The sequence below is a fragment of the Helianthus annuus genome, chromosome 8, assembly GCF_002127325.2.
Source record: "Helianthus annuus cultivar XRQ/B chromosome 8, HanXRQr2.0-SUNRISE, whole genome shotgun sequence".
Lineage (NCBI taxonomy): Eukaryota > Viridiplantae > Streptophyta > Magnoliopsida > Asterales > Asteraceae > Helianthus > Helianthus annuus.
In genome coordinates, this window is record NC_035440.2 from 86,068,434 (window position 1) to 86,094,397 (window position 25,964).

General features: G+C 33.9%; 2 protein-coding genes and 1 long non-coding RNA gene across 6 annotated transcripts; 1 reads left to right on the forward strand and 2 right to left on the reverse strand.

Annotated features, from left to right (window-relative positions):
- Positions 1 to 1,410: 1,410 nt before the first annotated feature.
- On the reverse strand, positions 1,411 to 1,959 carry LOC110871288 (auxin-responsive protein SAUR20). The gene has a single exon (XM_022120128.2). The coding sequence runs from the start codon at positions 1,927 to 1,929 to the stop codon at positions 1,522 to 1,524; it is 408 nt and encodes a 135-aa protein (XP_021975820.2). The 5' UTR covers positions 1,930 to 1,959; the 3' UTR covers positions 1,411 to 1,521.
- Positions 1,960 to 3,924: 1,965 nt separating this feature from the next.
- Positions 3,925 to 6,142, reverse strand: LOC118481297. Of its 4 annotated transcripts, XR_004865327.1 has the most exons (6): positions 5,777 to 6,142; positions 5,490 to 5,555; positions 4,909 to 5,009; positions 4,704 to 4,847; positions 4,268 to 4,355; positions 3,925 to 4,150 (listed from the first exon to the last, which is right to left on the reverse strand). It is a non-coding gene; the product is annotated as an uncharacterized LOC118481297 (long non-coding RNA). The 4 variants fall into 4 exon arrangements; XR_004865325.1 differs by having other exon boundaries at positions 3,925 to 4,355; positions 5,490 to 5,551; XR_004865326.1 differs by having other exon boundaries at positions 3,925 to 4,355; positions 4,704 to 4,806.
- A 14,559-nt stretch (positions 6,143 to 20,701) lies between these two features.
- LOC110873316 (probable small nuclear ribonucleoprotein G) lies at positions 20,702 to 23,382 on the forward strand. The gene is made up of 4 exons (XM_022122246.2): positions 20,702 to 20,859; positions 20,947 to 20,969; positions 22,874 to 22,995; positions 23,135 to 23,382. The coding sequence occupies exons 1-4, from the start codon at positions 20,825 to 20,827 to the stop codon at positions 23,195 to 23,197; spliced, it is 243 nt and encodes an 80-aa protein (XP_021977938.1). The 5' UTR covers positions 20,702 to 20,824; the 3' UTR covers positions 23,198 to 23,382.
- Positions 23,383 to 25,964: the final 2,582 nt, after the last annotated feature.

The window sequence follows — 25,964 nt, forward strand, 5'->3', positions numbered from 1 at the left end:
TTGAATTAATTATATTTTAACATTTTTTTAGTTTGGTATCAAATAAATTTTACGAAACTTAAAATATTAACTAATATTATTTATCATTTATACATTTACGGATTTTAAATAAAGGGTTAAATTTATTGAGATTTCGTTAACAAATTTTACAACAACAGAATAATATATTTTTATCACGAAAACCAAACTTTATATTAATATATTAAATATTTTTATTTTCGCTATACAAAATTACATTTACTCGACCTATGTAACACATGAGGTTTTTAAAGATAAAACTTTTATTATTTGATATATAAAATTAGATTTATTCAATTCGTCCAATACACGGAGTTTTTTTAGGATATATATTTTTTATTATTTAGTACAGAAAATTACATTTATTCAAACCGTGTAATGCGCATATTTTTAAAGATGTAATTTTTTTTATTGTTTGGTATATAAAATTACATTTATTCAACCCGTGTAATAAATGAGGTTTTTTTTAAAATGTATTATTTTATTATTTGGTAAACAATATTACATTTATTCAACCCGTGTAATACACGTGGTTTTAAAGATATAACTTTTTATTTGGTATATAAAATTACATTTATTCAACATGTACAATATGGTTCTTAGGGGGGGGGGGATATTCCACGGTCCTCTCAACCGCCGAGGTGATCCCACCTCGCAGACCGCCACCCAGCAAGCCTGAGTCTGGGGGTAAATCCGCTACCGTAGGGGCATTGGGAACGAGCAAGACTCGAACCCGCCACCTCCGGGTTAGAATGCGGGCTGGTGGCCATTGGGCTGACACCCAATGGTTGTACAATATGGTTCTTATATATATAATTTTTTATTATTTAATATATAAAATTATATTTATTCAACCTGTATAATAAATGAGGTTTTAAAGATATATTGTTTTATTATTTATTATATAAAATTTATTTATTCAACCCCGTATAACACATGGGGTTATAACCTAGTTACTTATAAACTAATTCACTAGGCCCTATTTTGTTATAGTCCTTATTGAAACTCACAGTAGATTGGCCCAATATACATTGGCCCACTAGGATTGTCCAATGCTCCCCATTTTGTGAAGCCCCTCTTCTTACTCTCACTTTGCACATATCTCCCATATTACATATGTATCTTTACAAGTATGCCGTCTTGATCATCAAAATGTATTCGGGTCTCACGACCTTCTAATGGGTTGTTAATGCGTACATCCTTGTTTCATATGACGACAAAGAACAACACACCAATTTTGGCTGAAACGGTCCTTTTCTTACACTACCATCAAGACCCAAGTCCAATCACGAGCATGTTTGTAGCAAAACGGTTTGGTTTGCGAGTTAAAAGGATTTGGTTTAGGACTTTAAAGTCTTTAACTTTTAAGAATGTTTGAAAAATTTCAAGGAATTAATAGAGAATACCATTTGCAATTATATAATTGTTCTTGATTATAGGGCTTTATTGACAAAAATTTTAAATGAAAATCAAACATGCCTCTACAACAAAAAAACAATTCCTCTAACTAATAAACTCTGGGACCAAATGTTGGAAATCAAACATGCCTCGACAACATTTTATCACCGTGACAACCTCTTGAAAAGCCGCAACGCTGCATGGAACCGCCAACCCGTTCTTTTGCTCGTACCCAAACTCTTCACCTGCCTTGGCTAACAAAATCTTGAATAACGGGTGAGATAAGGAACTCGTTGGAACCACAAACCGTTGTCTTTCTTCACCTACATAAACCGCCAAAAACCCTCTCGGGGTGGCAGCAGCAGCAGTGGTGGTGTTGGACATGCGGTCTTCAACATGGTATCTTAACAATCTTTTTTCTTTAGCATAAAACTTCTCGCGGTTTAGGTGTATTCCTCTACGCGTAACTTTCTTGGCAAGTTTCTTAATCGAAGAAAAGCGTGGTTGAAACATGTTTAGACCGATAAACACTTGATAGTATTTTGGTGTCATGGATTGATGAAACTCAATCTACTGACTGTGATGGATTTTGTAAGCTATATATAGGTTAATAAGGTTGACACTGACTAACCAAAATTTGTGTAATGATTGATTGGTTAGGATGTATTTGTCACTTAGATGGCATAGATTATAAATAATGTTTGGACTTTCAACTTTTTTGGCTGTCAAATTGCATATATATTTTAGTATATTTTGTTGTTAGTGTGAATCATAATAAATAAATCATTATTTTATTATAATGGGGGCAAACACATGTAGTTGGACGTGACGAAATTCTAGGATTCATGGGCTTGTTTTTTTGCGTTAAAATATTTGTTTGGTGAAAGAGTTGGTCCCCTAGTTTTTGCATCTTTTTATCTACTAAAATGGAGTATTTGGTGTTTTTTTTTATAATTGTTTATACAAATATCCATTTTTCTCAAATTTTTATACTAAATAATGGTTTTTTTGGATTAGTGTTTTAGTTTTATAGTTTTTATTTTGTTTGTTTCTTTTGTACTCAACGAACCAATTACTACGACTATAATTTTACGGTTTTTTTTTCTTTCGAGTGTATCGAAACCGATGGAGTACGTTCCCACTAAAGTTGCCACTCTTTTGTAGCCAAAATCAAGTTAAAGCATCTTTTCTTTCCTTTTTTTCTCATGTTGTGTTTACTTTTTTTTAAAGAAAACTAACGAAACAAACACGTTTTGAACATACTACGATTATAGTTCTTAGGTTTTCTCTTTTAAGTACATTGAAACCGACTGAGTTCCAGCTCAACAAAATTGTCACTCCCTTTTGTAGCTAAAATCAACCTGTAGCATCTACTACAATTTCTGTTAAACATTTTTGTGGCTATAATCACCTTCAAACATTTGCAACAACTCATAGCACTTAAGCAAGCTGTGTCCAAGGTCAACTCCTGGACCACCATGAGACTGTACCCTCTGATGCACAGGAACCGTATGGAATCCGTAAACTATCGTCCCTCGTCAGGTTTGAACCCAGGATTAAAGACCTGATTCGTCCCTTCACCTAGATGTCCATCGAAAATGGCCCAAGCGGGAATCGAACCTGCGTCTCCATTAGGGAAGGCTGGCCTCGAACCTGATTCGTCACTTAAACCTTTTTTATAAATTTAATTTCCCTAGGATCGAAATACATAATCATTTAGTGATATTATTTATTTTTTGCTAAGCGAATAAAAAAAGATAAGGATTTAGTTTATTCTGGTGGTTGGGAAGAAAAAAACAATCAACTATAGATGTATACAATTAAAAAAGAATGAACATTAAACAAGTGATGATGATCGTTAATTTGTAAAATTTATGTGGGTTTGACTCTTAAGGATCAAACATTTTATAAACTTTATGCATTTAGCAAGGTTGTTACTATAGCCAGTTGGCCCAAGTCTAGATCGAGATAAATTATCATATAATCGAGCAGTGGCGGAACTTGCACAAAAAGTTAGGGGTATCCTAATTTTTTTTTTGTAGGATCAGGGGTATCCTTTATATAACAGAAACGGAGTTGATGGGTATTTTTACACTACGGAAATGAAGTTAATGGGTATTTTTACACTACGGAGACGGCATTGAGGGGTAGCCCGTGCTACCCCTATTAACACTCTATGTCCGCCAGTGTAATCGAGGTTACTACTTCATTTTAGGCTACCTGGATCGAGATAAATTATGTTGACGAGTTTCTTTGTATGTTATTTCTTGTGTGTCGACGAAGGGATTGCTTAAGTCTAGATGCTTCTTCATTAATTAGATTAACTTCATATCTTGAATCTTTGGTTCCAAATCATGTTCATCACTCTCATATTGTGTATTTGTGTTTTACAATGCTCATTTAACTTGTTTAAGTATAACGTGTTACCTATCAAGATTGCCAATTGACTAAAACTAGATGGAAGCCCCGCCGCGATGCGGCCGAGGCCCTTACAAATTAAGACGCTGTTATCACTTGCACAGAATATTTTGTATTATGAGGATCAGTTACAATGGAAGAGTGGTAAGACAAAAGAGCCAATTCTATATTTACACACAAAAACAAAAACTACATTTATAGTGCAAGGATCATTCCAGTTTTTGCACCTTTTGTTCTAGCTGGCTCTAGCTCCGTTTTTGCAGTTAACAAAGTAGGCGTACTGAAGCTGTTGAGGTTCCATTATTGTTCCTTGTAACTGCCAAATGCAACCTAAAATTACCACTGCCGATTTATAATTACACTCTCCATATGAAAGATACATCTACTAAAGTAAATACAAAGAATGCAAGGCAGATCAAAACATAAAGGCAACCTAAAATTGAAGCTGTTGAGGTTCCATTATTGTTCCTTGTAACAAATCCAAAAGTAAAGTCCTTACATCAAAACATAAAGGCAAATACCTGAGAAAATCGGACAATAGGATAACCAATCAACAAACTAAAGAGTCCGTTTGAGACAAATTAAGCTTCGCGCAACTCCGGGAACTTGCATTTAGCAAGCGAAACATCAAAAACAAAATAATCAAAACAAAACTAATGAAGATGAAGTTCATAAAACATGCACAATATCACATGAAAAAAGGGGAGGCTTGAGAAAAGTGCAAGCAGCAAACCAAATCGACACCTCACACTAAAATGACAAAAATAAGTAAATAATCAATAAAGCATTACACTAAACTGACACAAAAAAAAAAAAAAAAAAAAAAAAAAACCCTTAACATATGACAACCATTGATTGCTAGTATATACCTGGTTACATGAAACCCTTCAAAACTTTGTCATCGTCTCCGTATGAACTTGCATTGCTAAAATTCTCCTCTTTTGAACTAAATATTAGAGAGTTGGATGTATTCTGCGTTTAAGGATAGCAAGTTCCTCCTAAGCAAATAAAAACTGTACAATAGACTTCTTTTATTATCTTTCTTGTTTCCTTTTCGTGAAAAATAAAATTTACCTTGAGAAGTCGTATCTGGTGTTGAAGTGCCACTACATCTCCTGATGCATCTTCATTTATCACAGCATTTGGAATGGCAAGGAAAACTGAGTATTATAGTTCTGAATAACATATAGAAGATTTAAAACATTGTTTTGAATAAGCTTTGCACGCTGAGCAAATTTTAAAGTGTTCAAGGTCTCAGTAGCAGAACTGAAAACAGAAAGCAATATTAATTTTAACTTAAGGATAAATTGTTTCTTCAGATAAGTTCCAATGAACACCATAAGTTATTTATTTGTAATCATAACATAACTATTAATAATGCTAAAAAAAATCATCCTTTTACTCATCAAAAAGAAAACAAAATATGTTTTCAGAATGGAAAATTAGTACAATACAATACAGTTAATAGATATTTGACTTCTCGCCAAAGTATACATTTGACGATCTATACGAAGTCACTCAAACATCCATACTGTGGGGTCTGAACTTTACAAAGCCCAACTATACACACATGCATCAGCAATAAGTGTAAATAAACATGACACATGCAGGTTGTGTATCAATTTCATTGACATCAGTAAGCATTACAAACATACCTTGAGTCTCGAATATGTTCTTGATCTCTTTCAAGCCAACCATTGCAGTTCTTTAAAAAAATCTGGCTACAACAATTTCACAACAGTTTACAATTTCAGCAGCTTTCTATATCTTTTTAATCAGTAGACAATAAGTTTCAGATTAAAAACAAATATTTAACAGTTCGCAGCTAAGAAATACGACAACACAAAATTCACAAAATCATAAATCATACATTATAAACCCTAGAAATAAGAATATTACAAATCAAAAAGTTAGAAATTAAGTTGTCAGTTGTAAGGTGAACCTGATCAGTTAGATGCCCAGAACCATATAGTCTCCTTAGAGCACCACCTTCTCTTTCTACAATATTCTCTCTCTCTCTCTCTTTCATATTGTGTACTCTGTAGTAGGGTGAGGACCTGCGGCTTTGAGGGTGACGTCACCTGGAGTTGAACCGGTGGAACGAAGGTGTAGCGGTGGTGCAAAGGTCATATAGGGCGAGAATCGGCGGAGAAAAACGGCGATTAGGGCTGAAACTGAAATATGGGGCAGAGCAAAGGTCGATTAGGGCTGGAACTGAAATCAGGAACTAATGGTGGTGAGGCGGTGGACTGGGAATATTACCGGTGGGGAAAAGAGGAAACGTGGCAAAAGAGAGAAGCACCCAAATGTTACAAATCAAATACATGGCTTCCTCTTGAAACTTGAAAGCTTACAAACATATTAACATTTGGTCCAACAAACAGATGCACAAAACTAACCTAAAACACAAAGTACAACTAAGTATTGCACTAACATGTTGCAAAATTACAATATACAATTTGGTAGAAGGTTTCTAAGTGTCATGAATTGGGCTTAACATATGGTCTTGGTATCAAATGGGTTGGGCCCAGAACTCCTCATCAACTCTCCCTTATGGAAGGGCCAACGGGCCAAAAACTTAACAAAGGGCTCCTCTCCAATTATCCCACTTTCCCTCCGGGCCGGCGGGCCCCTTCCTTTTATTTACATAAGAACTTCTAACGAGTTTTCCAAATATTGCAACTCATATATGGACCGTAGAAGACCCGAGATGCTAGACATGATCCAACCCGACAACAAGACCAACCCGGATTATGTTGTAGCACAATTGAAATCAACACAACCCACTAACAAGGTTTGATCTTTTGCTAAAAATAATGTATAGAGAGTTATGAAACAACACAGACGAAAATAGCAAAGTCAAAATCAACACAAACAACATAAACAATTTCGAAACCAGTGCAAACATAATAAGAACAAACAGGTTCGAAACCAGCACAACCAATTTTCAAATCAACACAAGCAGACTTGAAACCAACACCAACTTCAACAGTCAAGTTCAAAGTACTGGTTCATCAAGTTTATAAATATTTATGAATGGTAATCTCGTATCGGCTTGATTCATGAACCAATAAAAAAAATATGTTGATTATTACAAAACAACAAAGTTTTATGAAAAAATATTATTGTATATTATTATATTTAAAACATGGTTCGTAATCTGTAAAATATATAAAAAATCAATAAAATATTAAAATGATTATCATACTTACAGTTAAGATGAAGACTCTTATGCCAGGTTAAACAAAACAAAGATAGTGGAATGGATGAATAAAATTTAATTTTAATCATTATTGAAAAGTTAAAATACGAGCATGAAAATCTCAAAGTCCATATACGAATTTTGAGTGCCATAAAAATAGGGATTAAGGATACATGTATATTGTAAAATACCAAAATACCCTTGTTAATACTTGTTAAGTGATACCATGTGTTGTCCTCTACCTAATTTATATTTCATCTTTACACTTTGAAGAAACACGGAATCACCGTCAAGATGATTGGACCGCTTTCTCTAAGAGGGTGAAGAATCACACCTTGTTCTTCCTTAGATCTGCAATAGAGAAGAGAACAAAGTGGAGTTGTAGAGATGACCGGTAGGGAAAAGAATCCCCTATTTCCAGTAATAAAAGTGTGGCGGCTCCATATCTTCTACCCAAATGAGGTGAACACCTCTTTATATAGGGGATATGGGCCTCCCCTAACCTCAATGGGCCAGGCCCAGTTAGGGGTTATCTTTACAAGCCCCAGCCCAAAGTAGTGTAAACTACATCGCATTGGACCTCGCGGTTGGGTTAGTAAACAACAATAATAAATCTATACTATATAATAAAAGAAACCAATAAAGGGACACATGTCATTCATTGAAGCCATCAATTAAAAGATAATTATAAAATTAAATTTAATATAAATTTAAACAATTCGTATAGGAGATAATCTAATATTTTAAAATATTTATCAGATTTAATAATAATAATAATAATAATAATTTCTCTAAATGAGTGGGTAATATTATAAAATAATTTAGTAAAATTAAAGATGTTATTTTGGAGATTAAAACGGAGCTATAGACAGAAAAAAGATGGATAAGTTGTTAGGGAAATATCATTAAGAATATAGAGATTAGAAATAACTTAGGTAAAATTAATTAATGTTAACGAGTCAAAAAAATCTTAGGAGGAAAATCATGTGAAAAATGATTACGTACACCAAGAGAAGTAGTCACCATATATATTTTTTTATTAAAATCATTTAACCTGTGTAATAAACGTGGTTTTTTAAAGATATAACATGTTTATTTTTTACCATACAAAATTACATTTATGCAACTCGTGTAATGTATGAGGTTTTTAAAAATATAACTTTTTTTATTATGTACCATATAAAATTAGATTTATTCAATCCATATAATACATAGAGTTTATAAAGATATAACTTTTTATTGTTCGATATATAAAATTACATGTGCTCAACCCGTATAACACATGAGATTCTTAAAAATGTAACTTTTTTCATTATTTAATATATAAAATTCAATTTACTCAACCCGTACAATACACGGGGTTTCTAAAAATACAACATTTTTTTTATTATTTAATATATAAAATTACATTTATTCAACCCATATAATAAACGAAATTTTTAATTATATATTGTTTTATTATTTGATAAATAAAATTATATTTATTCAACCCGTATAATAAACAAAATTTTTAAAGATATATATGTTTTTATATTATTTGTTATATAAAAATACATTTATTCAACCCGTGTAATACACGGGGTTCTAACCTAGTAATTAATATAAAAGCAACAAGCAACGGGAAGTCCGACCGCTCGGGTCGGGTCTAATACCATACCCCAACACACTTACAAATTTTGTTTATATTAACGGGTAATATATTATTTGTCAAAGAAACATGCGATGTTGAGAACAATTCATCAATTTATATGGTGCATATTAATCTAATATAAAGTGCAAAGTGGTACCGTTATCACTATAATTTATTGATATGATTTATATTCTTTCACATCATTTTATACTATTATATTTTATGGTGTTTTTCTTATTATTATAGTACTTATTATTTAGAATGTGAGAATATTGTAGTTCTTATTAATATGAACTAGTGTATTTTCCCCCGCGTTACGCGACGGGAACTCAGTTAGTGTCGGTTTGATTTCTTCTGTATTTTACGTCAATCGAAAACCATAAAAATGAATACAGGTTTCGATACCACCGATACCGGTACCAATGTTGTTTAGTCGAAATTGTCATGCAACAAATATGGTGTCGATATATGTATAATTTACTATGAAAAAGAATATGTTTTAATAAAACTCCTTTTTTAATGAATACCACTTCAGCTACTATCGATATTGGTATCGATGTAGTTTGGTCAAAATGAGTCTTGTTGGTCACGTATCGGTACTCGTATAGTTTACAATACAAAAATCTATATTTTTTTAATATTGTTACCGACACTTGTATGGTTTACTCTAAAAAGAGATACGTTGATTTGAATACCAAAAAATAGATTCATATTCAACGTCGGCTTCGATTCGATTGGGGCAAAAGCGGCCCGGTATCCATTTTCAATATAATTTATATCGCAGTGTTGGAAAAAATAAACATAGTTGCGAAGTTAGTTAAAAGAAATAATATGTTAACATATGCAAGTTATTAAAAAGTCAAAGTAATTGATGCATAACATATTATTAAAATATTTAAATGAATACTTAAAAATTTTAATCAAAAATTAAAATTAAAAAGAATATTGAAAATGATGAAACCACTGTTCATCGAGACTTCATATCATATGTATAACTAGTTAATGCCACCACCCGCGTTGCGGGGCGATGGCCGAATAATTCTAAATCAATTAAAAAAACACTATTATAGTTTTGTTAGAGAAAAAAAAAACTAAAACGATGACAAGACCGTAGTTCTGAGCTCAGGGAAAAACGGTAGTTTGTAAGGATTAATGAGCGAGTTTTAGGAAGCTTCTTGACATGGGAAAAAATTAAATCCAGTCAACTAATAAAAAAAACTTTTATAGTTTTGCTAAAAAAGACTAAAACGATAGCAATACTGTAATTTGAACTGAGGGCAAAGTTGTATTTTTTTGACTTGGGTAAAATCGTAATTGGCCAAAAGTTAAAGTAATGGCAATACTATAAATTTGAACCGGAGACAAAATCGTAATATAACTTTGCACTAAGGACAAAATCGTAATTTTAAGCTGGTGACAAAACTATATTTTTAATTTGAACTGAGGCAAAATCAAAATTTTGAACTGAGGGCAAAAACGTAATTTTGAATAGGGGGAAAAGCATAGTTTTATTTTGAACCGGGCAAAAATATAATTTTAAACTGAAGGCGAAATCATAATTTTTGAAACGGGGCGAAAATGCAAAGTCGTCATTTTTAGTTTGGGGCAAAAGCAAAAAATTATTTTGAGCTGGGGTCAAAATTGTAATATGGGGATAAAATCATAATCTTGAACCAAGTGCAAGATCGTAATTTTGAGCGAGTGAAAAGAATATATTTTTATTTTGAGCTAGAGGGGAAAACATAATTTTATGTTAAATTAAGGACTAAACTGTAATTTTAAAACGAATATAAAAGAGTAAAACTGTTGGTCGAATGAGGGAGCGCCACGCAGCTGCGTGGCAATATTCCTCAAGCTTCCTTTTGTATATGTTACAAATGTCACGAGAAACCTTTTCGTGACGTTTAAACATAAATTAAATATTCATCAAACTTATGATTCATGTGTATTAATTAAGGATTCAAAGAAATTTGACCCAACTAATTCATGTTAACATCCAAAAGTATGCTTTGAATGGCTTGGATTGCCAATGAGGTGGTGGAGTGATATAAGAGATACTTGGTTTTCTAAGGGACTCAAGTGTTGGAAATTTGGTGAATGGATATTAAATATATTTATAATTTAATGAAATTATAAATATTAATTAGAATATTCATATGGTAAATAAAAGAGTAACTCTTGAGTATTTAATTAGTTTTATTAGAGTTTTAAGTCTCTAATTAAGTGACTAACTAAGTGAATAATTAAGTGAATCCTTTCACTAGTCTTGTTCAAATAGTAGGCTATGTGCCTTTCTTTTTGTTAAAAAAAAAAACAAGAATAGGGTATTGCTTGATACATGAAGAATACTAGAAGTAGTATGAACACTTGAACACCAACTAGAGAGATGAGTACTCTCTACTTGTTTCCACCACATGAGTTCAAACACTACAATTACCGGATGTAACCTTGGGCCAGTGAGCCATCTCCGGCAGTACAGACTGCTTCGGCTGTTGTACCCTGGGAGACAAACGCGTCATTTTTAGTAGAGGCGCGAAATCTGTTTTAAGGGAAGCGTGTTGAACAAGTGCCTCAACCAAAAAATCGTCAACGTTTTAGTGTGCTCTTTGTTGCAGTCAAGGAGTATTTTTCAAGACTCAAGATGATGAATACTCGAGTCTAGGATGCTATCAAGTGCGCGTGAAGGACCCACCAGAGATGCGGCTTGAATCAAGATTGGTATATATAATTATATTTATATTCTTTTGTTTAGTTATTGCAACCGGTATTGTACAATGATATTTCCTACGAATAACGAGAGTCTCGTTATGATATATTTTGTAATTATATTTTACAAAAGGTGAACCTATTTCCTACAAACTTAAAACAGATTTAATAAGATTGTTGCTACAATCTTAAAACCTTATTTATAAGGATTTTGGGTTCACAAAAGGATTTATAATAAAAAAAATATATTTTAAAGATTATGATCTTGTAAATATTTTCTTTTAGGAAATATGTATGTGGTACAACTTGTTGTGTTTGGATTTCTTGAGATTGAGATACAATCGTAAATCCTATACCGTGCTACAAAACGAATGGTTTTGGTTCAACCGTTTGGTTTTTAAACGATTTTGGGAATCGTTAATTTTTCTAACTTTTGTGTTAGATCGGGTTCATTAGTGTAAACCATACGTTTTTTGTAAACGTTAAATTCTCTAACATGTGTGTTAGATCGGGTTTATTAGTGTAAACCATACGTTTTTTGTAAACGTTAAATTCTCTAACATGTGTGTTAGACCGGAATTATTGGTGTCAACCATATGTTTTTTTGTAAACGTTAAACTCTCCTAAGTAGAGTTTTTTATTACTTTAAATAAGAGTTTTATGTTACTTGATTAGAGTTTTATGTCTCTAATTAAGTCTCTATTTAAAGTAGACTATTCATCCACCCATGGATTGATATGAACAAATAAGTCTTATAATGATTTTTGTAATCATTTGTCTTCTAACATGTGTGTTAGAAATGTTCATGAAACGCGTTAGTTTGAAACAATTTTTTAATTGTTTAGTTTCTAATAGTGTATTAGAAATGACTTATTTATTTGAACCATATATGTGTTTTTAGCAAGTCGAATTAACATTTTGTGGAAATGTTAATATTTCTAACGTGCGCGTTAGAATTTCTTTCATTTTAACATGATTGTTAAAAATGGTTAAAATACAAATGCTTTGAAATGTTTTATGTTGACATTTTATATAAGCAATTTGTTATAGCATTGTTTTAATGCTTTGTATGATTTAGAAATAAAATGTCATACAGTGAAGTTAATGGTTGATTGGCTTCAAGGAATTAAATCACCATAAAGTGATGGTGTGGTAGTTATATGAATTTAATGAAATTAAAATCATTTACTAGACTCTTCATATGGAAGATAAACTCTTAAGGAGAGTTTCAAGTCAATTTATTAGTTTTTATTAGAGTTTATTTCTCTAATAAAATCTCTAATAAAGTGAGACTTTTACTAGAGTTTTAATGATGACATTTGATGAGTTTTATTAGAGTTTAAATTTATAATTATTGAGACTCTTAACTCTTCATATGGTGAAACTCTTGAGTAGAGTTTTAATGATGATATTTGATGAGTTTTATTAGAGTTTAAGTCTATAATTATTGAAACTCTTAACTCTTCATATGGTGAAACTCTTTACTAGAGTTTTAATGATGACATTTGATGAGTTTTATTAGAGTTTAAGTATATAATTATTGAGACTCTTAACTCTTCATTTGGTGAAACTCTTGAGTAGAGTTTTAATGATAACATTTGATGAGTTTTAATGATGACATTTAATGCTCTAATTTGGTCATGTTTGGTATATATAAAATGACTTAAATTTTCTAACACGTGTGTTAGAAAATGTGTATCACGAATACGAGGTTAGAGATTGTTCATAAGGAACAGAAATGTTTTATGTAAACATTTAATTGCCTATGTGAGCATTAAAGATGATGAGAAATGGTTTATTTTATAAACTATATCTTTGGAAAACGTTTTATGTAAACGTTCGATTCTATAATGTGCTTGTTATAACGTTTTTTTAACATGCGTGTTAGAAAATGTTATTTGGTGAAAAACAACTTGGTGTTGTTGTGAACAAATTTAATTGTTCAAGTTTACTACTTAAATGTAGTATTTGTAACAACTTGGTGTTGTTTTGAGCATAATTGTCCAAGTTTAAAGTTTAAACACGAAATGGGGAACTTGTACTTACAAGTGCATGGAGTCTTATTGAGGGAGTACCTCAAGACATGCCATGGGACGATATTGTTGAGAAGATTTCGGTCAGATTATAAAGTGTTGAAGATAAAATCACTTTGCTATTTGATGTCTACATATTGTCTATGCTTCCGTTTAAATTTCAAAAGTGATTGCCACTTATGATTTAGTTTCCAATGTATTTTATTGTTTTGTGTTCAATATCTTCGGATAACATATGCAATTTTTTACAAAGAAATAAATCACTAATGGTTGTGACGTATAAATTATTTTTGTGGAAAATAATTATAACGTCGGTTATACATTGTTTAAAAGAATATGATTTTAAATGGATAGCACATGAAAATACTTGGACATAAACAACTTGAGAGTTGTTACATTGACTAAAAGTCAAAGACGAAACATCAAATGTATAACCACATCATGAATGAGGAATGAAAGAACGTAGTGAGTGTATTGAGATGAAATACACTAACGACATTCATATCGCATACTTCATTAGAAGTCATTGAAAAATTCACAAGTGTGAATTCTAACATATGAAAGTAAAAGTACTATATGTTATTGTATACCTTTAATAAATCTTGCGAGATTTATAAGTAGATGCGTCTACCACTTGATTATTGTTAGATCTATATGAAGATTTTACCTTCATTTGGGAGAGCATCCTAAATATACATATCTCCTATTGAATAACAATAGATGTGTGCAAATCACTTATGGCAAAATTATGAATGCCATGTTGTTGAGTGTCGATCTAGTTGATTCTATCTCACACATAATAGTGAGTGTAGACAAGGAACATTCATCTTGTTGGTGATGAATGTGTTCACCAAGTGACTTGGATAAAGACTTATGTTTAAGTACTTATGAGTCAATGGTAGATTGTTGGAGATCAAAGGTAATCAAGTTATGTTCCTTAAATGAATGATGAAATTTAGCTATGTGCTATATATAATAATTTGTGAGACCTTCCTAAATATTGATGTTTTAGGATTATGAATAAATCTCATTATTTTGTCTTAACAAGGGATGAATGTTGCAAAGTGATATTATGATATCCTTAGGGCTGTGAAGAATCAGAATGATCCATCTTCTGTTCACATGCTAAAGTATTGTAGTCTAAAGCATGCTAGACTAGTATTTGGTTAATTATGGGTCTTGACGGAGACTAATTAACTCTAAACATTCAAATTTGTATGAACAAAAAAAGAATTTGTGTATGGACAAAGTTGAGAGAAAATTTTCATTCATTATAAGGAAATGACATGTAACTTTTAAGAGTTTATTCGAAAAGCTAATGAGGAGAACTCATTGTCTAATCTTATTCTAGATGCTAAATTAGAATTATTCTAAGTTGGTGGCAAACTTATGACAATGGCATGTGTTTCTTTGGTCAGCTCGGAAGCTTGTGTAAGCTACTGCAATATGAGTTGAATTCACTGATACAATAAGGTTGGTCTTGTTCAATCATATGTGTATAAATGTCGCCATAATTGGTGTTACGGAAATGTTGATCAAATGGCAAGAAATATTGGGGAGGAACCATTTAAGAAACAACCCTATAAGGGTATGTAGAAATGGTTCTCATTAACACATCTAAATGTTATCCAATAACACTTAAATGTGGGGGGTGTCTTGCATTTGTTTTTAGCAATAAGGATTTTGTAATCCAATCTAACATTGCAAATAGACGACTAAGTGGAGGACACAAAGGTCGTAGTGTATAATGGAGATGTGTTTGCCTTAAATGATACACGTATCTTACGAAGACATATGTTATAACCAGATTCAGATGGCCACTGAGGTTATAGTCTTAGAAGTTGACAATAGGCAAAATTAACTTACGAGTTAAGAACACATCATGACAACTGATCTCAAATACGCAAAGTTATTTGCTAATGTTATGGATCCAATAACCTAAGGGTTTATTAGAGATCAAGTTGTGGAATGGGACTGAAGCCCTTGAAAAATGAAGTTCATATGATGGAAACCTAACTCAGTAGACTGGAGATCCCAAGAATTGAGTTCAATAGGAAAACCTAATTGTATGAATAAGCGAGGTCACTGTGGGGGAATAACCCTACACATTTAATAAGGTAGTTTATTATAAAGATTAATAAACTTCCTAGTCCATTCCTAAAAGTGACAAGTGTGAGGCTAAGCATAATATGTGGTAAATGATTTGGATAGATCATGATAACCACAATGCTTTTAATGATCTAAGGAGAATCACCTATGTTAGAGAGAAGTGGGGTCGCTTCGAATGGAATTGAGGGCACAATTCCTAGAGCTCTCGCAGAACCAGGAAAGTGTTCCACGACCATTATTGGACACGACTACGAGGAGATGACCCGGCTAGGGAGAGTCTTGTGTGAAGTATATTGTCGTCTACACAAACGGCAGACGAGTTCAAAGACATCGAGATCTACTCAGAGCTAGTGGGCTAAGTGCATTTCATGAGCGAAGGTTCAAAGGGTAACACCTACCTATCGTATGCAAAACTCAACTGTCGAGATTACATTGGAAATTTTAAGTGTTTTGAATTATCTCCATTCATGTGGGGGATTGTTGGAAATTTGGTGAATGGATATTAAATATATTTATAATTTAATGAAATTATAAATATTAATTAGAATATTCATGTGGTAAATAAAAGAGTAACTCTTGAGTATTTAATTAGTTTTATTAGAGTTTTAAGTCTCTAATTAAGTGACTAATTAAGTGAATAATTAAGTGAATCCTTTCACTAGTCTTGTTCAAATAGTAGGCTATGTGCCTTTCTTTTTGTTAAAAAAAAACAAGAATAGGGTATTGCTTGATACATGAAGAATACTAGAAGTAGTATGAACACTTGAACACCAACTAGAGAGATGAGTACTCTCTACTTGTTTCCACCACATGAGTTCAAACACTACAATTACCGGATGTAACCTTGGGCCGGTGAGCCATCTCCGGCAGTACAGACTGCTTCGGCTGTTGTACCCTGGGAGACAGATGATGTCTGTCGTTAGTGACATGCAAAAACCGAAATAAACTAGTAGCTAGAGTAAGTCGGATATCGAACCAGAGGAGGTTGTGGAAAGTGTGTAATGCTCAGTTTTAATTAACTACTATAAAAAAATAAACTAATGTTGGATTTGATTGATTATCTAAAAATTACGAACTAAAAAGTGAAGTTTAAAGCAATAGAGAGAACAATGGTTCCTCCAGATTTCAGGTTCTACAGTTAGATTCAATTATGTGTTTAATCGAAACACTTACATAGACATAAGTGTTTAACTTAATACATCAATTGTGATAATCAACGACTAAGTACTCCGGTCAATACATAACGGGAGGTTATTAAATAATTATCAGTTACAATTACCAACCCTAATCCCATAGCAAATATATCCCAATTACTAGAACTCTCGGGAACTGAATGATCAGAGATTAAAGTTAAATAAAATGCAACCGGTTACAATTGATTAATCAAATCAAAGGTGAAAAGCATCGAATGCTTAGATCACCGACTTATACGATTGTCACAAACACATAAAATTATCCAACTTACAAAACCCTCCATCCGGAGGAAACCATAAAACGACTAGCCGCTCATGATTGTCTTCACAGCATCGGTTGTCATCCCGAACCGATCCAACCTCCAGAGTCTGCCGTCTACTCCTTTTTCTTCTTTTCTACTGCCGTCGAAGATGTGATCCCTATGGCCTTGCACGTGTGTGTATATTTTCCAAAATCCACCAAGTCTGCCGTCGGATCAAGCCCAAAATAGAAGTCCACATGAATGCCTATCATAATTTCGGCCCACTTGTGATAATAATTCAATGTTTTATTAAAACATGATCATTTAATTGTTGCTCCCCATAAAATCCACGTGTATACATTGAGAATTGGTGTCCCATAAATTCTCCTCACCAGCCGCCACTTTTATTTTATTTTTACGTATGCCCCTTGATGTTGGGTGATGATGATTTGATGTTGACTATTAAAAATCCCCCACCAAAATTCGTGCCCTCATATTCACACATATGTGGCCCAAAAACAAATCCACTTGACTTCTGATGATGTCTTGATGGGCAGCCAAAATATAGATGATGAATCATTATTGTCATGCTGACTTATTAAAACTCACGTGAATATGGTTCCTCTGAAAGTTGTTCCAAAAGTCCTCTGTTGGCCGCCACACACAAGTCCACGTGACTCTCTTTTCTTTTCGGCCCAATTCCTTCCCAAGATGTGTCTTTCACAAAGCCCAAAATGTGTACGTGATATAATTGTTTTTTGTGGTCCCACCACTAGCTGTCCAAACATATGTATGCGTGTATATATCCAGCCGTCAAAAAGTGTTGATGATATTGTATAAGATGATGTTATCAGCCCATGTGCGGCCCATTTGTTTAACCATAGGCTACGGGGCAAAACGTAAGTTACGTTTTGTTTATTCTGTGGAAGCTTTATTTGTGTAGTATCTAAACCGTATACTACGGTAATTAAACCGTAGCTTACGTCAATGTTTGTTGCTCCATTATTGGCTGCATATTAACCTTCGTTTAATGACCAATCACCCCCTAAACTTCATTGTATCGTGTTTCTTATGCTTCCAAGCTACATCTCGACCTGAACAACTCCCGTGTAACGTAATATCTCCTTAAGAATCATTCATGCTTGTCTCGTTTCACCACTAAACTCTCTAACTTCGCCGTATTACGCGATTAATCTGTAACATTACAAACACACGTAGTTAACATATTCAAGGCGCATTATCACTTAAACGACAATAATTCACTTGTTATAATACACTTTAGCACCCGGTTTTCACACACTCTATCAACAGACGCGTCATTTTCATTTTTAATAGAGGCGCGAAATCTGTTTTAAGGGAAGCGTGTTGAACACGTGCCTCAACCAAAAAATCGTCAACGTTTTAGTGTGCTCTTTGTTGCAGTCAAGGAGTATTTTTCAAGACACAAGATGATGAATACTCGAGTCTAGGATGCTATCAAGTGCGCGTGAAGGACCTACCAGAGATGCGGCTTGAATCAAGATTGGTATATATAATTATATTTATATTCTTTTGTTTAGTTATTGCAACCGGTATTGTACAATGATATTTCCTACGAATAACGAGAGTCTCGTTATGATATATTTTGTAATTATATTTTACAAAAGGTGAACCTATTTCCTACACCAAGTTCAATTCCTGCTCTTTCCATTAATTTATGTGGCACGTGGTGATGATGGGAGACTGGACGTGTAGGCGGAGATTGCTAGTTCGATCCTTGAACTGAGTAGGTTTTACCTCACCACACTGTCGTGCCTTCGGGTGAGTGTTCACGGGCTTTGGCCCTAGGTGAGGGTTTTCCCCGGTTTGAATGCGAGTGTATCCCGATGTGGTGAATTTCGTCAGTAGCCTATTTGAAGGAATCGTTGGCTATTAAAAAAATGTTTTGAATGAATAATCTAAAACAGTAAACATGTTTCTAAACATGAATGTGTCGTGGACTCTGATGTTTTTGACTTTGGTTGAAATTTGAAGCAATTTTCAAAATGGTCTGTCCAGAATTTTGAAAAATTTCGTGCGAAAATCATAGTAAATCAACTATGACTCGGGTTTTGGTGTGCTCTACACTATTGAAAGGTTAACACTAACTAAAATCGTTGTCACATGACATATGTCTAGTTTAGAAAGAAGTATTTAGGGTGCGTTTGATTCGCTGAATGTTTTGGAATTGAAATTGGAATTTGAAGGAATCAGATTTGGAGTTTAAACATTTCATTAGGAATTGGAATCTCAATTTCATTTTTGATGAGTTTGGTTGTTAAATGAACTGGAATCTATCACCCTGGCCCTCACCACCCCTGGTTCGGATCTAAACGGAGTGGCTCGAAACGGTGCGGGGCGAAACGCTTTTGGTAGAACGGTATGGGTTGAAACAGGATAGGTCGAAACGGTTGGAGATTCCAATAAATTTACTTGAATTCCTTTACATATAGGATCTAGGAAGGACTTTGAATTCCTAGGAATTCATGCCAAATTCCAATTTCATTTCTGTTGTCAACCAAATGCATAAAGATTGGAATTGAGATTCCAATTCCAACCAATTATGTGAACCAAGCATCTTAGGAGTTGGAATTCAGATTCCAATTCCTTTAAGTTTCATTGAATTCCAATGAACCAAACACACCCTTATTAATTTATTTTGTAATGCTGGGACATTTAGTAAGTTTAAATCTATATATCAATTGAGAAAATCTGGGAACTCTGTAGGCCAAATGGCTAAAACTTAGTAGAGAGTCAATAACAAATTACCAATCACGACTAGGGGTGGACCTAAGTGTCTGCCTAGGTAGGCGGGCGTATCTCTTGAAAAAAATTAATGTATTTTTAGTCAAAAAAACCTGACCATACCCTTGAAAATATGCTTGCTCATCCACACCCACAGCAAATAATAATTCATGGGTCCGTCAGACTCATCTCATATTCTTCGTTCTTAATTGGATGCATTGATAAGGAGGCAAGAGCGGTAGAGAAGGGTTGGAGTTGTCAAAATTGAGGACCTTTTTGCATAATAGTTATGTATCAAATGTGACATTGTGTTCTAATAATCAAATTCAATTGGGATTTGGGACTTGAGAAGTTAACTTTATCTAATTTTTTGATTTAGCCTTTTATTTTTGGTATACTAATTGTTGCTACCACATTGTTTATACTAACTAAACCGATAATGATTGAATTCCCCTAACGTCCACAAAGCAACACACATGTTGAATCACGCTAGTTTGTTACAAATAGGGGTGCAAACGAGCCGGGCTGAGCCGAGTCCGAGCTCGACCAGGCTCGAGCTCGGCTTGATTCAAGCTTTGCTTTCAAAGCTCTAGCTCGGCTCGTTTATTATCTATTAATTAGTATATAAATACAATTTTTAGGCTCGCGAGCTCGATAAGTGAAGCTTGGGTTCATGCTCGTTTACTAAATAAGCTTATTTTTAGGTTCGAGGTCGGCTTGTAATCAAGTTTAAATAAGCTCGGCTCGTTTACACTAAGGCTTGATAAGGCTCGGCGAGCCTAGCGAGCTTCACAAAAGAGCTCGATAAACAAACAAGCTTTGTTTTAGGTTCAAGCTCGGCTCGTTTCAAGCTTTTTCTCGAGCCGATATCGAGTAGCTCGCGAGGCTCGTTTGCACCCCTAGTTACAAGAAGCATATAGAGAAACTAGAAGGTCTAAACCAGAATTAAAACAGAATACAGGGACCCAGAACAAAAATTAATTGAGAAACAAAAGAGGCAAAATCGTATGATACGATATTAGGGTTTTGGTTTGGCCGCGATAAACCTCATTGCTTTTCAACCAGTTCGATTCTCCCGTCCCCTTCATCATCTTTCTTTCTAGGGTTCCAACATGAGCAGATCAGGTCAACCTCCAGATCTTAAAAAGTAAGCTCTTACCTTCATTCGCTTTAATTTTCTATTAGCTTAATACTTCTTCATGTTTTTTTTACTGATTTTTCATACAATTTACAGGTATATGGACAAGCAACTACAGAGTAAGTTTTCCATTTTCCGATTCATAGTTTGCGTAAACATGCTTCATATATGATTAAATCTAGTTATTTTTGTTAGATTTATGTTTAGAATGAGAGAATTTTGCGAGTGTATATGTTTAATTTGAGGTATAAACTATAATTAGAAATAGTGTTAGCATTGTTAGGGTTGTTATATGTCAGGTATCTAGGGATGAGCATGGTACCCGTTCAGCACCGGCACCGAAAGTACCGTTACCGAAAATCGCCAAAAGTGGGTACCGGTACCGAATATACCCGGTACGGTTCGGTACCGGTATTTTAGTGTAAAAACCGGTACTGAACGGGTACCCAAAATGTCAAAAGTCGGTACCGAATCGGTACCGAAAATGTACCCGGTTCGGTAAATTCGGTATCGGTACCGGTACCATTTGCTCATCCCTATCAGCTTGTCCATATACCTGTAAATTGGGGTATCAGTGATTTGGTTGGAAAAAGATTTTAAGTATGGTATAATTGAGGAGTAGTTGATAGCAGGAACCAATGATATTTGGTGGTTTCATGGGGTGTGGTTGGATTTAGGGGTGCAAAAGAGCCTGAGCTTGAGCCGTACACTACTCTAGCTCGAGCTCTGCTTGATTTGAGCCTATGTTTATGAGCTCGAGCTCGTATACAAAAATTGAAGCTTGAGCTCGGCTCGAGCTAATTTGAGAAAAACCTTAAACAAGCCAAAGCACGGCTCAAGCTTGTATAATGTCTACAATACCTTAAATGAGCCGAAGCTTGGCTCGAGCTCTGCTGGATATTAATTAATATATATAAGTCTAAAAAGAATTATGTTATAACTTAATAATACTCAAGGCTTGGGCTCAGGCTTGATAACTAAATGAGCCTTAATTGAAGTAGCTTGGCTCATTTGCAGCCCTAGTTGGATGTGTTTTTAAGTGTGGATGCGGATAATTAAATGTGTTGTTGGCTTATTTAGGTGTGTGTTGTGTTATGGTTGATCATACGTGTCATACACTTTAGAGTTGGCGATGAAAATGTTTTAGGTGTGTACTTGAGATTACGTAACTACTTTACCTTTCATTGATGTAGTTGTGCTGGAAGTCGTATAATGCGTTTGGTTCAAATCTATATGACCATACCTTGTTCTTCTAATAGTTCATATTATATAACCTATGGTACTCATATGGCACAATAGAGTTAAGATCAACGGTTTAAGAAGTATTATTGGATCTAAGTGATCTTGTTTTTTTAATAAAACGTACACATTTTAGTCAGGTCTAAATTCTTTAGCTGATTCCAAAGTGGTTTATATTTAATAGAGTAAATTACAAAAATCGTCCTTTATGTATGTCACTTATTGCAATCCGTGTCCTTTGTTTTCAATAATTACAGAAAACGTACTCGATGTTTGCAACCCTTGCAAGTTATGTTCTTTAGCCCTAACTCAGTTAAGTTTGTGGTTAAATCTGACCAAATGGACCCCACATGAGGGTATTTTGGTCATTTTACTCTCATGTGAGGTCCATTTGTTCAGATTAAACCACAAAAATACCCTCATGTGGGGTCCATTTGGTCAGATTTAACCACAAAAAATTAACTGAGTTAGAGCTAAAGGACATAAATTGCAAGGGTTTGCAAACATCGAGTACGTTTTCTGTAATTATTGAAGACAAAGGACACAGTTTGCAATAAGTGACATACATAAAGGGCGATTTTTGTAATTTACTCTATTTAATATTTAATAATTCTTTATATATCTATATGTACTTGTAATTTGTTATAGTTAGTTTTAATAACCGTACACATACGTCGTAACAATGTGACGTGACAGTTTGAAACAATGTATCCACCTATATACTTGGCGGACTACTAATCAACATCTTTACTAATTATCGGTATTCCTTGATCTTTTATTTTAGTCAAGTTGAATGCGAATCGGACAGTGGTGGGGACTCTTCGTGGGTTTGACCAGTTCATGAATCTAGTCATCGACAACACAGTGGAAGTCAACGGTGAAGAGAAAAATGAAATCGGCATGGTGGTAAGTCCCTTGTTCTAGCAAAACGGGTCACGTCAATCTAGATACACTCGTTCATAAAATTTGTTATATTATTGTTAGCAATATAGTGCCAGTTTCAAGTAAAGTAAGTGAGATTAAAATCATTTTGATTCTTGTACAGGTTATCCGAGGCAACAGCGTAGTGACTGTTGAAGCTCTAGAGCCAGTCGCCAGAGCTCAGTAATTGATGCTAAGTTTATTCTGTATCGTTTTATCGCCTTTTCTAGAAATTTGATCTAGCAGTAACTGATGTGATACTTGAAACTTTGTAGAGTATGATCGGTTTCATGCTATACTAGACTTGTAAGAAGTTGAATTATGGTTGGATGTCGTTATTATCGTTATTTTATTATCAACAGCAGTTTTACCGGGAGGTGTCAATCGTGTCGGGTTAAAGGGTGATAATGTGCAACCCGAATTCGACCCGTATTATTATTCATGTCAAAGATTTCAAACCTATCCTGCACACACATATTCGGGTCAACCCGAACACAACCCGTTTAATCCGTTTTTTAAATGAGTCATACATGTAAACAAGTTATAAGCAGGTTGTTGGGTTGTAAGCGAATTATTGATAATGTTTTTAATGGTGGCTGGTGAGTATGAGTGTGACAAGTAAATATACAGTATGCTAAAATTAACATTATTATGGCTAACGATGTAAAATAAAAAAAAAATCAAATATATAGGGTGTTTTTTTGGGTTGATTTGTTTTTTATTAGAGTCAACCTAAAGCCGGCCTGTTTTTAATAAGGTTCAACCTAAACTAGACCCGTTTTACAAAATGAGTTGAGTTAGTTGAACCAAATCTTATTTTTTGTGTCGGGTTCGGACAATAATCGGTTGGATTGGTTTCAAGAGTACCTAACCGGTTATACGTGTTTGGTTCGGAGAACGAAAATCATTTTGAATGAACCCTTTTTGTAACCATTTTTTTTTCTTTTAGCAACGGCTATTATCACATCACTGGTGTGAAAAAGGTGAAGTCCCAACGGCTCTTGTTATAGTAATTCCACTTTTAGGCTTTAGCAGTTTAGCATATTTGCCTTTTGGTATGTTGTAATGTTGTTACAAAAAGCTTGGAGCCAAGCCCATTTTCATATTTTTAACGGGTCTTGTAGGCCTTGTTATGACCAGGGTGTACAAATCGGATATTTTTAAGAAATCGGATTGGATTTTATCCGGTCCGGATAAGTCAATTGTTGGTAAAAACTGGTTTCTAAAAAATCCGGATCAGATTTTATCCTGATCCAATGTCCAGAAAGGTCAATCCTATAGCATCCGAATCGGATTGGAGAAACTGAATTTAAAAAAAAAAAGATCTGGATTTCGGATTTAAAAAAAAAGATAAACAAAGAAAATAATAAATATTCAAATAAACTAAAAATGTCGTTAAGTAACATAATTCATAACTTATATAACATAAATTTTGTTAAAAAACATCGTACATATGTTTTGTTTTTTAATACATAATTCATAATTGTCTTCGTGGTTGTTGTCGTCTTCGTAGTAATTGTCTTCATACTTGGTTCATTCTTCGTTGCAGTTATTTAAAGAAACATGAAAAAAAACAAGGCTTGTATTGTTTGTATCAAGAAACGTATTGGACTATGATCTTTTGTAAAGTAGCTCAAACTTCTATGTTTACAAGGTAAAATCCGGATTTTATCCGGTTCTAAAAAACAGGATTGGATTCGGTTAGAGAAAATCCAGAAAAAACCCGGTGAGTTAAGAATATTAAAAACCAGATTGGATCCGGCGAATCTTAGCGGATTGTGACCAGTTTCAAAAAATCCAGATTCAACAACGAATAGGTTTCAGATTATTTTTCGGATCGCTTTCAAATTCAGATTCTTTATACACCTCTAGTTATGACACATATTTTAGAAGATCTAATTTGAGCTACATATTATGGTTAAGCTCTTATCATTTGAATTGCCACATCATTTCAATAGGCGTTTAAGATCACACGTTTTGGGTGTGAAAATGTGGCGTGGAAGCCCTTTCACGCCGGCCGAGCACACCACCCCATTTATGGCATGGAGGGCGGCGTTGTGGGTGGGGCTTGAGGATCTCCAGCGGTGTGGAGGGAAATTTTGTTGGTGATGTGGCGCGAGTTGATTGGTGATCTGTGGTAGGAGGTTTGTGATTAGTGAGATTTCTTTTGATAAACGGTGGGACCCTTTCCACGCCCAACATCATCTCGTGCTTTTTTTACCACCCCTCTTACTGACGTGACTACCACATGACGTTTAATGCCCCCTCTTCATGCCGTCTAACCAGTGTATTACAATCTTTATGCCGAGAAATAACCATAATTAAGATGGTTGTTGAACAAAACTTTTCATTTTCTATATGAACTATAAAAGTGTGTTCTTTTATCATGGAATAGTTGAATAAAAGTTTTTTCTTTTATCATCATGGAATAGTTGAATTTTCCATATGTATGTGCAACTACGCTTAATCATAAAAAGACTAACAAAATTGGTCAAATAATAAGATACTACTCTAGTCGTCGAACTCGATAAACTTTCTTAAAAGTGACAAAAACATTCTTCTAAAACAATCTATCATCGCAAAACAAAAAACGATTCATCTATTATTTTTTAAAAGATTCAAGATTGTCATTTTATCTTCTTCTATAATTACAAAGTACAAACAAACACACTATAGGAGACAATTATAATTATAATAGTAGTAACTAATACTTTTTAGACCATTTTTAGGGTAATTAACAATTCCCCATGCATGCTTGGGCACTAAACCAACCCATAAGTGTGTTTAGGTAATGATGCAATTTGGCCCCAAATCTAGCCATAAACAATGATCAAATGCAACACTTTTACCAACATGCCTATATATAACAAGTAGCTTTTTGGGTGGAAAAATGGGTTATAACTAAGTCAAAATAATTAACTACTCTTGTTAGGGTTATATCCCAAGAAACCAAG